The following is a 12,875-nucleotide window of genomic DNA, read 5'->3' on the forward strand; positions in this document are numbered from 1 at the left end:
TGTGTGTGTAGATTCCCTAGAGGCCATCTGGTCCCTGGAGCTGGAGTTACAGAGGTTATGAACTGCCTGGTATGGATGCTGGGAACTGAACTCAGGGCCTCTGGAAGAACAGCAGGTACTCTCACCCACTGAACCATCTCTCTAGACAGGGAACGTTTTAATATGTTAGATATATTGACCTCTCCTTCCAAAATGGTAAGAGCCAGGGACTTGGGAAGATTTTAGATGACATGCTCGTGGCTGCACCCTGACCTAAGCCAACAGCGCCCTATTAGAAGCAGAGGATGTGGGGGAGGAAACTGACCCAGCCTCTCCTTTTCTCTTTTATCAGTTATTGCTTGAGTTGAGATTAAGTGGGTTTTGAAAAGAGATTTACTTATTTATGCATGTATTTTAAGTATATGGGTGTTTTGCCTGCATGTACGTCTGCACATCAGAAGAGGGCATCAGATCCTGCAGGAATACAGTTCCAGATGGTTGTAAGCAGCCGTGTGGGCACTGGGATCGAACTCGTGACCTCCAGTATCTTGTTATCATGATACAGGATGGACTGATTTCTCTATTCTCTACTCTGATAACTCATTCATTCCCAAAGGAAGGGCCACAGGGAAGGTGTGAGAGGCCCCAGAACTATTGTTTTCAACAACTGCAGTGCAAGAGCCACAAGGAGCCCGTAACCCTGCATGCATTTATGCACTCACTGGGTTTACTTTGGAGAGCGTACCAGGAAGTTACGTTGCTCAAAGCTAGACATTCTACAGGAACGTTCTCAAGACTTTCTTTTCAGATACTTCAGTCGACAGTGTTTGGTTACAAATTCTTAAAAAAACAAAACAAAACCCCTTCAGAATAATTACATCTGTGGTCAGGTTCTACCGTGGTGGCTTGAGCGGGGGGAGATGGCCAAGATGGGGGGGGGGCTCCCCTTCCCTCTCATTCTATCTGTGTCTCTGACTTCATTTGAAAAAGTCCAGGAGAGGTCTAAGTGTGTCCTCTACACGGAGGCTCTCTGTAGCCCACCTACCCTGCCCCCCCCCCTTTAAATATGATGTATTAGGTTAGAGAGATGGCTCAGAGGTCAAGAGCACTCCTGCTCTGGGCGTGGTGGCTCACGCCTGTAATCCCAGCGTTCAGGAGGCAGAGGTTCTGATCGATGTGATTTCTAAGCCAGCCTGGTCTACAGAGGAAGTCCAGGACAGCTAAGGCTACATACAAAATCCTGCCTCGAAAACAAAAACAAAACAAAACAAAAAAAAATCAAACAAATAAACAAACAAAAAGAGCACTGGTTGCTCTTCCAAAGGTCCTGAGTTCAATTCCCAGCAACCACATGGTAGCTCACAACCATCTATAATGAGATCTGGTGCCCTCTTCTGGGGGGCAAGCATGTACGCAGGGAGAGCATTGTATACGTAATAAATAAATAAATCTTTAAAAAAATATGATGTGTTTGTTTGTTTGTTTGAGACAGGGTTTCTCTGTGTAGCTTTGGCTGTCCTGGATTGCTTTGTAGATCAGGCTGGCCTCGAACTCAGAGATCCTCCTGCCTCTGCCTTGTGTCTAAATGTTTTTGTCTGCGTGTGTGGTGTGGGTGTGCATGCGTGTGCATGTTTGTGTGTGTGTGCCTAGTGCCTGTGGAGATGAGAAGGTGTCAGACTGGGCTTAAAGACCACTGTGACCTGCTACATGAGTGCTAGAAATAAGACCCAGGTCCCCTGGGGGAGAAGCCAATGCCCTTCGCCACTGAGCCATCCTCTTCAGCACCAGCTCACTAGTTTTTTTTTCTTTTTTCTCTCCTTTATTAATTTATTCTTGTTACATCTCAATGGTTATCCCATCCCTTGTATCCTCCCATTCTTCCCTCCCTCCCATTTTCCCCTTCTTCCCCTCCCCTATGACTGTTCCTGAGGGGGATTACCTCCCCCTGTATATGTTCATAGGGTATCAAGTCTCAGCTCACTAGTTTTTAAGGGAGCCAAACACCTCGTGGGTGGTTTCTGTTAAGGAGGGTAGAGAGTTAGGAGCATGGAAAGGGCAAGGTCATTTTAAGGTGAAGTTGATGGACAGTTAGAAGGGAGAGGCTTGTTAGCCTCCTGACCCGGCGATAGGAAACTTCAGGCTCTCCTCGCTCGCTTGGTTCTCAGCCTTATCATCTTTGCACACTGCTTGTGTTGGCACAACAGTGCTTGTGGTCAGAGTCATTTTTGTTTACTAAACAGAAAGTGTGTCCTCCAAGAGTAACTTTAAGCTAAGGGTTTTTTTTCTTTTTTTTAAAATAAGGTACATGTTTGTGATGAACAGCCAGTTTCTCCTACCAGTTCCATCGACACGAAACCAAAAGTGAGCAGCTGTGGAGTCAGATACTGTTAGCTCTGTCTCCCCAACATCTAACGTCTCTCTTACAGTGGCCTCCTTTACCTTCTGCTTCCTTCCCTTCATCACTTCCTCCAGATTGTCCTGCTAGGGAAGCAGAACCAGCTCCAGCCAGCAGCACGTGTGGGAAACTGAAGCCATGGTGATGCTGTTAAGGGATCTGGTAGAGACTGCCCAGGAGGGGGCGCTGAAGAGTGATGCTTTCAATACTCTGTGGGAAGGCCCTTGTTGTGGGTCCTCTGAACCCACTGAGAGGTGACAAACGACCCTCAGAAGGCGTTATTGCCTAATGCGGGTGGGGTGGACACGGGTAACCTTTGGAGTGATCGCCTAGGAAACAGCAATAATGACAGGAACAGGCCCCTGAGGCTGGAGTTCTGTGCGCTGCCTCTGGCTTTGCCACCAGCTCATTAGCTTTGGGAGTACAGGAAAATTGCTTTACCTCTTTGAATGCCTCCTCTCTGAGGGGCTTGGCTTAGATGCAGCAGTTCTCAATCTGTGCAGTGCAACCCCTTTGGGGGGCTGCTTAACCCTTTCATAGGGGTCGTATATCAGATACACTGGATATAATATTTATATTACAATTCATAACAGTAGCAAAATTACAGTTAAGAAGTAGCAATGGTGGCCAGGCGGTGGTGGCACATGCCTTTAATCCCAGCACTCGGGAGGCAGAGGCAGGCAGATTGCTGTGAGTTCAAGGCCAGCCTGGACTACAAAGCGAGTCCAGGACAGCCAAGGATACACAGAGAAACCCTGTCTTGGAAAAAAAAAAAGGAAAGAAAAAAGAAAGAAGAAGAAGAAGAAGAAGTAGTAATGGTATACATTTTATGGGAGGGGATGCCACAACATGAGGAACTGTACCAAAAGGCTATAGCAGTACGAAGGTTAAAAACTGCTAACTTAGAGGATTTCTAAGTATGATAGCAAATATGGAAAAAAAGAAATAAGCTGCTTAAGATGATTTGAGAAAAATGAGATAAAACTGAACATTTTTAAAGGGAAAAAAAATCCAGTGCAGTTTAGACTAAATATTACCAAAGAAAAAGCAAATTGCTGGTAGCCAGCACTCCTAAGTGAAAAGCTTAGCAGCTCAGGAAAAATCTGCCCGTGGAAAACTGGGTGCTGCCTTGTCCCCTGTGGGGAAATGCTGTCTTCCTACACCTCCTTTGTGCTGTGACGTAGATCTGCTCTGAGGAGAAGCACAGCCAAGGTCTGCTGAGGCAGAAGAGAGGGCTGCTGGCCGGCTCCACCCTAGAGTGTGAGCTTATGATGGTGGAAGAGCTGGTAGAGTGAGGAATCTCTCTATGACGACTGCTCTGTGTCCCAGGGCACCACCTACAGGACGCCAAGCTGTGAACAGCCGGCGAGAGCCAGTGGTACCAGTGTCACTGTAGCACACTGTGAGAGAGCCTGTGTGGCCAGGAGGAAGCGGGGATTGCTAAAGCAGGAAGGCTCCTGCTTCCAAGAGCCGTACATTAGATCACTGTGGGCTGGAGGACAGGCTCGCCAGTGATGTCACGATCAATGGAGTCCATTGTGGAGTGTGGGAGGTGGAGGGAAGGCGGTGTGCCTCTGAAGCAACTTGGAGTCACCTGCTCCTATTGCGAGCTCTTCGTTAGCACCGTGGATGGCCGAGAGTACAGAAGCGCTAGCTGTCAGGGCACGATAAAATCGCCTATTTGAATGAAGGTGACCTGGCTGGAACCCCATTCCTAAAAGTTAAACAATAGTCTTTGAAAAGCCAGTGTGACTTTTGTAGCTAGAGCATTTTGTTGGGCTTAATTTCCTCGCAAGCATTTGAGCTTGCCGTATGCTTATCTCCTCTTGTTTTCTAAGTGCTGTTCTCTTATAGACTCATCTCGTGTAGCTGAATCTGTGGGTATGGTCTGTGTCCTTCCAATCTGGGTATAGGCAGAGAACACAGGAGGCCCTCTGTGCACAGGGACGCTGCAAGTGGGGAGCCCAGACCTTCAGCTTAAGAGCCACTTAATAGAAAGTCCTCAGGCCATTCGAGCGCCGCCCCACGGACCTTCCAGGGCAAGTGTGAAATGGCTTCAGCTGCCCAGTGGAGCTGGCATCAAGCATGGACTGTCACAGCACTGCTGCTTTGGAGCTAACTCTGTGAGAGTTCTTTGTCCCAAGACCTCACGTCAAATTGAACTGCTATTCTCCTTCAATGAACTGAGTTGGGGATTTCTGAGTATATATAAAAATATATGGTTTGGTGATGCAGCTCTGTAACTCCAGTATTGGGAAAGCCAAGAGCCATAAAGAGTCCAAGTTCCAGGCCAGCCTGTGCAACTTAGTGAGTCCTTGCCTTGAAAAAAGAGGACTGGGGTTATATGGGGTTATAACTCAGTGGTAGAGCCCTTGCCTACCATGTTTGAAGCCATAGGCTCTAGCCAGCACTGCCAAAAAGAATTAATTTAACTCTCTATATATGAATATGTTCAATGATTTGCAGGAGAATTATCTACTCTTTTTTTTTTTTTTAAGCCTGCAAAACAAATGGTTAAAGAAACAAGAGTGAATTGTCAGGCATGGTGGCACACATGTTTAATCCTAGTGTTCAGGAAACAGGATATAATTGTCTTGCTGTGATGAAACACCATTGACCAAGGCAACTTACAGAAGAAGCATTTAATTGGGCTTATAGTTTCAGAGGGATAGAAGCCCATGGCCACGCTGGTAGGGAGCATGGCAGCAGGCAGGCAGGCATGGCTTTGGAGCAGCAGCTGCCAGCTCATGTTCTGATCCACAGAGAGGAATCAGAGAGAACGCTGGAACGGTAGGAAGGTTTTGATGTCTCAAAAGTCCGACCCATGACACACCTCCTCCTGCAGTGCCACGCTTCCTAATCCTTCCCAAACACTTCCACCAGCTGAGGACAAAGTGTTCAAACCTATGAGCCTATTTCAAGGCACTGCAGCCCTTTTCCACGAGGTCTCATTTTCTCTTCAGATTGCCCCACTCTCTCCTTTTTTATCTTTTGCAGCCACATTTTTAAATAGACATGTCTGCAACTGCCCCATCTGTCTTTTCTTCCTTTGTCGTCAACTTCTTTTGTTTTGTTTCTTTGTTGTTGTTTTTTTTTTTTTCTGGTTTTTCGAGACAGGGTTTCTCTGTGTAGCTTTGGCTGTCCTGGTCTCACTTTGTAGACTAGGCTGGCCTCAAACTCACAAAGAACCTCCTGTCTCTCCCTCCCAAGTGCTGAGATTAAAGGCGTGCACCACCATGCCCATGCCTGGCTTGGTTTTTGTTTTTTGTTTTTTTTTTAATTTTTTTCAAGACAGGGTTTCTCTGTGCAGCCTTGGCTGTCCAGGACTCGCTTTGTAGACCAAGCTGGCCTTGAACTCACATTGATCCACCTGCCTCTGCCTCCCAAGTGCTGGGATTAAAGGCATTTGCCACCACACACCGGCAGTCAACTTCTTAACTGCATGCTTCTTACTCTGAATTCCCTCCAACCCATGAGGTAAGGCACAGAGTGACCTAGAAAACTCCATCTTCTTTATGACCACCCCAACATGCTTGAGACACTTTGCCTTCTTGCATGTTTATTCTTAGGACTATCCCCGTTCTCATGTTAGTGTCTTTTGTCCAGCCTTAAAACCTTTGACTTCCCTAGTGTTCAGTCCTGGCACTCCAGGGATTCCTTACATATTATGGACTGGACTGTGTGCCCAACCCTCTGATTTGTATGTTGAGGCCTTAGCCTCTGGTAGCTCGGAATGTGGCCTTATGCGGAAGTGGGGTTTCATTTGCTTTTATATTGGAGAGGCAGATGTGCTTGCCTGGTGCCCTTATGACATAGAAACCCGAGAATAAAGAAGGCAGAGATAAAGATGGTTGCAGTTTGGTTTGTTGAGATCCTGATCACCTTTCTCTCCCACAGATATCACCTCAGTGCGTCACATTGTGGACATTATGCTGGTTGAATCTAGTGAGCAAGAAACAGCAGACGATTTATTATAGACTTACTAGTGAGACATTTGCCTATCAGAAGATGGGAAATGAGTCCATTTTTGAGAGGTGTGTGCACTTCAGGATTGCCCTTTCTGGGGAGGGACAGGCTGTCCCTGTATGGCATCCAGTCCCTCTTACAACTAAGAATGGGGCACAATGCTTCGTGAGCCTTTTATAAAGCGACAGTGTTCTCCTCATTTGGGAGTGTTACTTTAGTCTACTTACCAAACGGCCTGAAAAGCTCCTAGTGTAAGTGGGGCCTGAAATAAAAGATGGTCTGGGCTGCTGTGCTGCTTCTCCACCACTTGAGCCATGTGATCTGGAAGAGTCAAGGGTGTCTGAACTGTCAGAAGCTGATAGAGAGCTGATTGGGACTTCGGAAGGTCTCTGAAGGGGACCTATGAGGGCTGTAGCTCAGTCAGGTGAGCACCTGCCTAGTAAGGCACGGAGCCCTGAGTTCACCGGGCGGATGCGCATGCCCGGTAATCCCAGCCCTGGCGAGGTGGGGGCAGAAGGCTGAGAGGTTCTCCCACAGAAGTTCAAGGCCAGCCTGGGCTACACCAGTCCCTGTCTCAAACAAAACACACACAGGTATACACACTACAAAATGAAAAGAAGAAAAAAAAAAGCCCCCAAACTAAAAGCCACCCCTCATTTGAGGGCCTAGTGGGTACATTTTCACATAGTTGGTACACAGCTATGTGGAAAAGCTGTTCTGGAAAGCTCATTCATGTGAGCCCAGAGACGTCTCTGACTTGCTTGCTCTGTTTTTCCCATCACTCGGCAAAATAGCACTTGAGATGCCGGGCTTCGAAGGATTGATTCATCTGTTTCTTCATCTTTGCAAATAGTGTCCAGAAAAGCACTCACGGGGACAGTGAATCAGATGCTTTGCTTGCTTCCAAAACTACTTCTTAATGCCATTTCATTTTTTCTGTTTTGCGCAGTGCTGGGATCCGACCCAGAGCCTCCCACGTGTTAGGCAAGGGCTCTACCAGTGAGCCACGCCCCAGCCTCATTCTTGAGACTGAGGCTTTTGACTTGTGCAGGAGCTGAGTTAGTCTGCGGTCTGTCTTAACCCCTCTAGGGCCCCAGGAAACCTTGTCCCCAATCTCAGTTCCCTGAGGGGCAAGTTACCCACTTAGAGAACTCCGTTCCTGCTTGGCAGTGGGGACTTCAAGGTCGACACTGAGGGCGGGGCCCAGGTGGGGCTGGGGAGGAGCAGGGCTGGCCGGTGTGGCAGGTTTGAGCTCACCCACGGCAGGATGTGTTGATACAACAGAGTGGCCTCTGGAGAGGGAGCTGGGACTGTGTGGAGGGGGAGAGAGGCTGGGCGACCTCCCTGCCACTACCGGGCCCTGGGCCACTTGAAAGCCACAATTGACTGTGGCGCCTGTTGCTGCTGCTGCTGCTGCTGCTGGGCACTCCCACGAACCGGGCAGTGTGTCCCCACCTAGAACCAGCTCTAAGGTGAGAAAGGTCTTTGCATTGTGCCTTTTGGTCCGCATGAAGCTAATGCCTTGTGGTCCTGTGATCATATTGTTACCCGGTTTATCAGACAGAATAGTTAAAAAAAAAAAAAGTTACGATTCATTTCGGTGCCCAAAGGCAGAGTGTCGCGCTAGCTGGTGGACTTCTGGGGCAGGGGTGATGCGGGGAGCGGGGTAAGGAGAGAAATGAGTCAGGAAATCATTTTCGAAAATTGCTTCGTGATTAATATTGAGCTTGCTCTAAGCTAGAGTGGCGACCACTGGGTCGTGGGGCTCAGGGTTTTGCTGCCTAGTAGAGAGAGAGGGTCCGTGTTAACTAAGTCGCTGACTGAGAATCTGGCAGCAGACAGGAGGCAGGATAGCCAGGAAGGTTCACCGGCAGAATGGAGGGATGACAGGATTATGTAGGACGGTGGGTGGATGGTGGAGGGGAAAGAAAAGAGAGTCCGGGTGAGCGAAGACCCCGCGGTAGGTGCAGGATCAGGGAGAAACTGAGTACAGATGTCTGGAGAGCGGAGTGAAGACAGAGGAAGCAGAGCAGACAGAGGCCACATGAGAGGCTTTTTCTCAGCCTGCTCATGGGGGGCGGGGGAGGCTTTGGACTTTACCCTGCTGTGGCGACAGGGCCAGGGTCTGGAAGGCTATTGGTCTGCTGTATGTTAGGAAGTGAAATCTAGGCTGGAGGAGGACTGGGTTTCCAGGTTGACTTGAAGGAAAAGGCTGAGAGAAGCAGCAGGGACCATTTGGGGCTTGGGGGTGGGGGATGGGGGGCGTGATGTGCTCCTGTAGAAAACTAGTCTGTGGCGGCCAGGCCGGTATCCCCTGCTGCTCTCACATGGCCTTCAGTAAATCACCATGAAGCATCCTGGTCCTTCCTCACCCTCTGATCCATGTACTGGGCACCATGGCTATTTTGTTCTCGCCAGTGTGTGGCCGTGTGTGAGTGTCTGGACCCCAAAGGTCCAGGAGAAGAGTTCTAGGAAAAGGGGTTTTGGGGTGGGGGTGGGAAAGGGGCTCACAATCAGAAAAGGCTTGAATCGCTGATGGCCTGTGAGGAGGTCATGGTGCAGTCCCTTGGATTCTCCAAACCTGGGCGTGGAGTCCAAGAGGAACACAGTTGGGGGGTGGGAGTGTCTCTCTTAGATACAACCAGGGAAGGGTCAGGGCCTGGCAAGCCAAGTAGAGATGGGGGGTGGGGGTGGGGTCCTGATTTCCCAGGATCTGGAGTTGAGTTCAGAGCTTTTCAATGAAGTGAAGGAGGGAAGTGGGGCTGCAGGCCCTGGGGGTCACATGGAAACAGGGATCGTGGAGGCTGTATGCCCGCCAGCCCTGGGGGAGGAGACTGAGGTCTTAGTGCTGGACTTCTGGACCCACGAACCTTAGATGGTTCTGGCTTTGGCTATGGGGGTAAGACGGCCTGCATGTGGGGTGTAGACCCTTCTGGGTCTGAGTGGCCTAGACACCAGTCCTTTTACCCTGATGTGTTCCTGGTGAAAACTCTGGGGTTCAGTTAACCCATTTGCAAGTCTGTTCTCTCTCTCTCTCTCTCTCTCTCTCTCTCTCTCTCTCTCTCTCCTTCTCTCTCTCTCCTTCTCTCCCTCCCTCTCTCTCTTCTTCTCTCTCTCTCCCCCCCTCTCTCTGTGTATTATTTATTTATGCATTTTGTTGTTGGTTTTTGTTTTCTAAGACAAGGTTTCTCTGTGTAGCCGGGGCTCTGTAGACCAGGCTGGCCTTGAACTCAGAGACCCGCCTGTCTCTGCCTCCCTAGTGCTGGGACTGAAGGCCTGTGCTACCATACCTGGCTCTGTCCCTCAATGTTATGGTTCCTGGGATTGAGTTCAGTAAAATCAGGCCCGATGGCAAGCCCCTTTCTTCACTGAGCAATCTCCCAGGCCCATGGTGCATTTGGGTGGTGGGGAGTCACACTCATCACACCCCATGCTTTGGCATGCACTCTCCCTGAGCATCATCAGGAAAACACCCTATTGAGAGCCAGGGCCTGCCTTAGTGGCTTTTCTCTGCTTCACAGCGAGACTTGGAGCATGCTCCCACCGCAGCCTTGGGTGTCACATCACACTGCTCAAGCGTCCCTGATCTGAAATTGCTTGGTGCCACATTTGCCATATATACACATTCCTAATTTTCTATCTTGGGGATGGGACCCTATATGCAACACTCATGCTTGTTTCACTTATACATTATATGTACTCATGGATGGAGGGGAATTTGCTCCCCACCCCCTGAGCACTTGTGTTGTAGTTGTGACCTAGCAGGTTAAGATTGGAGGTGGGGTGGGGCACATTTTCCAGCCGTGACATCATATTGGTGCTTACAAGTCTCAGTCTGGGGTGATTTCGGTTTTTTTGTTTTTTGTTGTTTTCGAGACGAGGTTTCTCTGTGTAGTCTTGGCTGTCCTAGACTCACTGTGTAGACCAGGCTGGGCCTCGAACTCACAGCGATCTATCTGCCTCTGCCTCCTGAGTGCTGGGATTAAAGATATGCACCACCACCGCCTGGCTTGGGTTTGTTAATGCTGGTTTATTTGTCTTGTCTGTCTGTCTGTCTGTGATATAGTTGGCATTGGAGACTGGACTAGGATTATGTCAGTACTCTATCACTGAATTATAACCCAGCTCTAATTTTCAAAAATCCTAACTGAAAAGCTGGGCGTGGTGGCGCACGCCTTTAATCCCAGCACTCGGGAGGCAGAGGCAGGCGGATCGCTGTGAGTTCGAGGCCAGCCTGGTCTACAAAGCGAGTCCAGGACAGCCAAGGCTACACAGAGAGAGACCCTGTCTCGGAAAACCAAAAAAAACAAAAACAAAAAACAAAAAACAAAAAACAAAAACAAAACTAACTGAAAGAAATCATGTTAAGATGTTCACATATGTATTACCTTCAATCTCTCTCTCTCTCTTTTCCCCCCCTCCAGACTGAGGCTGGGCCAACATGGCGTCCATGTTTCGAAGCGAGGAGATGTGCTTATCCCAAGTGTTTCTCCAAGTGGAGGCTGCATATTGCTGTGTGGCGGAGCTGGGAGAGCTTGGCTTGGTTCAGTTCAAAGATGTAGGTGCTGCAGTCTTGGGAGATAAGAGGAGGGTGGGGGCGGCTGTAGACGGCCCTTGCTCAATACTTCTTGTTAATCAACAAAACACATTCTGCAGGAAGAGGAGCCCAGAGCTGGGATGGGCGGAATTCCATGGCCCTGACCTTTTGGCTAAGATTTCTGATGACCCTCAGCAGGTCATCGGCTCTGTCTCTCCTCCTTTGTCTTCTCCTGGGGATGTTTTGAAGTGTTCGGGTATGGGGGCTGGATGTCAGACATCACTGAGTTTCAGTGCTTGCAGAGCCTCTCGAGACACTGGATCTGGGCGGTGAACACATGGATTACCGATGTTCGAAGGAACACAGAGTCGGTTTTCTCTGACTAGTCAGACCAGAGACAGCTGTTTCTGGAGCCGGCAGCTGCTTCTGACGCTGAACTCCGTAGTAACACTCTAGGGAGGGGCTGTCTGGAGTGTTGCTTCTCATGGGCCATTTATATCTTTGCCAAGCTCTTACCAAGTCCAGTTTGGAAAAACCAGCCTTTTAGTTCCTCACCAGCATCAAAGACAAACCTCAGCTCCCTCGTGGGGGGCCTGCGTCCTGTCCTTTGCATTGCTAGTTATTAGCAGCACCCGACAAGAGGCCAGTCCTCGCTAATATCTTTTAAAGCTTTTATTTTTATCACGTGTAGGTGTGTATGTGTGTCTGCAAGTGAGTATGTGCACGCGAGTGTAGGTGCTCACGAGGCCAGAGGCATTGGATCTGCCAGAGCTGGAGTTACACATGGTTGTCAGCTGCCTTGGCTCCTGAAAGAACAGCAAGTGCTCGTAGCCACCGAACCATGTCCCTAGCTCCAACCTTTACTAGGCTAAGCTGAGAGTTACCCACAGCAAAGGCTGAATTCCTGTTGATGACTGGGATGCCCAGTGTAGACCTGTATACTACTCAAGGTCCCTTCTTATCTCTGGCCCCACTGAGGAGGGTAGGGACTGGGTGCTGCAGCTTCTCTGCTACTCACGTGCCTTGTGCACAGCCATGTCTAAGTCTCAACACTTCTAGCACCAAGATGGTGACACAAGGATGAAAGACAGACACTGGCAGCTGTGGGTCTCTAACGGGAGCTTGCGGTTTCCCCTTTTCCTGCAGCTAAATGCAAACGTGAACATCTTCCAGCGGAAGTTTGTGAATGAAGTCCGAAGGTGCGAGTCGCTGGAGAGAATCCTCCGTAAGCCACTTTCCCCTTAGTGATTAAATGTGAACCCACTAAATGGCAACATAGTCTGTAGAGCTTTAACTACCGCCCTTACTTGGCAGGACCCTCTGCCGTGTGCAACGCTTTCTGAGGTGATTCCCCCCCCCCCCCCCCAAGGCAGAGGGTATAGGAGGTTGGAGGATGGCCCTCTGCTGCTGGGCAAGAGCTAGGACAGTTAGTTTAGCAGACAATCGGGCTGGCTGAGGGCACCTGTTCTGCTGGACCCTCCTTCTCAGGTCTGGGAAATCACAAGCGCCTGTGTTCTCCTTCAGGTTTTCTGGAAGATGAGATGCAAAATGAGATTATCATCCAGGTGCCTGAGAAGGATCCAGAGACCCCTCTCCCTCGGGAAATGATCTCCCTGGAGGTAGGTGCCTCGCTTTATCATCTCCCCAGCTGAGGATGGTCACGTGGCTCCCAGGTCCTTTCCACGAGAGCAAGTAGGTGATAGTTCCTTTCGGGGTGAGGAGGGGGGGTTTACTTGGTGTCTGCACTGACACTCGTTTTATACCAACTTGACAAGCTAGAGGCATCTGACAGGAGGAAGCCTTGGTTGAGAAAAGTGCCTCTATGAGATTGAGCTATAGGCAAGCCTGTAGGGCATTTTCTTAATTAGTGATTGACGGGGAAGGGCCCAGCCCATTGTGGGCGGTGCCATCCATGGGCAGGCAGTCCTGGGATCTGTAAGAAAGAAGGCTTAGGAATCCACAAGGAGCAAGCCAGGAAGCACCGTTCCTCCATGGCCT

General features: G+C 49.5%; 1 protein-coding gene across 2 annotated transcripts in view; it reads left to right on the plus strand.

Moving 5' to 3' along the window:
• The window catches only part of ATP6V0A4 (ATPase H+ transporting V0 subunit a4), a 79,534-nt gene that overhangs the window by 19,049 nt on the left and 47,610 nt on the right, over window positions 1–12,875 (plus strand). Inside the window, exons 1-4 of one of the 2 annotated variants that reach the window (XM_084787615.1) lie at window positions 7,575–7,812; window positions 10,765–10,898; window positions 12,024–12,102; window positions 12,402–12,496. In XM_084787615.1, the coding sequence (XP_084643741.1) occupies window positions 10,782–10,898; window positions 12,024–12,102; window positions 12,402–12,496 (291 nt within the window). In that variant the 5' untranslated portion in view covers window positions 7,575–7,812; window positions 10,765–10,781. Of the gene's footprint in view, window positions 1–7,574; window positions 7,813–10,764; window positions 10,899–12,023; window positions 12,103–12,401; window positions 12,497–12,875 lie in introns of those variants that run through there. The other variant, XM_084787614.1, reaches the window with a different exon arrangement.

Source organism: Acomys minous (assembly GCF_964271855.1).
Source record: "Acomys minous genome assembly, chromosome: 6".
In the NCBI taxonomy this organism is placed as follows: Eukaryota; Metazoa; Chordata; class Mammalia; order Rodentia; family Muridae; genus Acomys; species Acomys minous.